This window comes from Ascoidea rubescens (assembly GCF_001661345.1).
Source record: "Ascoidea rubescens DSM 1968 unplaced genomic scaffold ASCRUscaffold_62, whole genome shotgun sequence".
Classification (NCBI taxonomy): Eukaryota; Fungi; Ascomycota; class Saccharomycetes; order Ascoideales; family Ascoideaceae; genus Ascoidea; species Ascoidea rubescens.
Window position 1 is genome coordinate 1 of NW_017962974.1, and position 1,041 is coordinate 1,041.

At 37.5% G+C, this 1,041-nt stretch overlaps 1 protein-coding gene across 1 annotated transcript; it reads right to left on the reverse strand.

The window, feature by feature from the left end:
- Nucleotides 1–22: 22 nt before the first annotated feature.
- Nucleotides 23–1,020, reverse strand: ASCRUDRAFT_88798 (uncharacterized protein; the record flags this gene model as incomplete). Its single annotated transcript, XM_020195013.1, has 2 exons — nucleotides 23–327; nucleotides 350–1,020. Coding segments are annotated over 2 exons (724 nt in total), but the record flags the coding sequence as incomplete, so codon positions are not given.
- Nucleotides 1,021–1,041: the final 21 nt, after the last annotated feature.

Here is a 1,041-nt window from a genome sequence, read left to right on the forward strand (position 1 = left end):
TTGTTACCGTTACCATTTCCATTTCCACTTCCGGTATTGTAATTACCATTGCCATTACCATTGTTATTACCATTACCATTGTAACTGCTGTCATTGATTATGGTATAACCATTGTCAACATTGTTTTTGTAATTATTGTTTTGGTTGTTATTGTTGTTACCATTGTAATTACCGTTGTTGTTTCCGTTGTTGTTTCCATTATTGTCGCCAGTGTTTCCATTGCCGTTGTTGTTTCCGTTGTTGTTTCCATTACCGTTGTAACTGCTGTCATTGATTACAATAATAGAATTGTCGGTATTTCCACTTGAAGTATTGTTGTCGTTATCGCTGTTGTTGTTGTTAAAGTTACCATTGCCATTACCATTATTGTTTCCATTATTGTCACCGGTATTGTAGTTTCCATTTCCGTTACCATTATTGTTACCATTTTCACCACCTTCATTGTTGTTTCCGTTTTCATTTCCATTCCAATTGCCATTATTGTGGCCAACATTGCCATTGCCGTTGTTGTTTCCGTTGTTGTTTCCATTTTCGCCACTTTCATTGTTATTTCCATTGGCGTTGCCATTGCTGTTGCCATTATTGTCACCAACATTGCCATTGCCATTGTTGTTTCCGTTGTTGTTACCATTTTCACCACCTTCATTGTTGTTTCCGTTTTCATTTCCATTCCAATTGCCATTATTGTCGCCAATGTTGTTGTTTCCATTTTCATTTCCATTGTTATTTCCATTTATGCCACCTTCATTATCATTTCCGTTGGCATTACCATTATTATTTCCATTTTCGTCGCCTACGTTGTTGTTTCCATTAGCATTTCCATTATTATTTCCGTTTTCACCTCCTTGGTTGTCATTTCCGTTGAGGTTCCCATTGGAGTTCCCACTTTCGCTACCTTCGTTATTGTTTCCATTTTCGTTTCCGTTGGCATTACCATTAACGCCATCAGCGCCATTGTCATTACCATTGGCATTACCATTTGAGTTACCATTTTCACCGCCGGCACCATTTTCATTTCCATTTTCATTTCCATTGGAATTG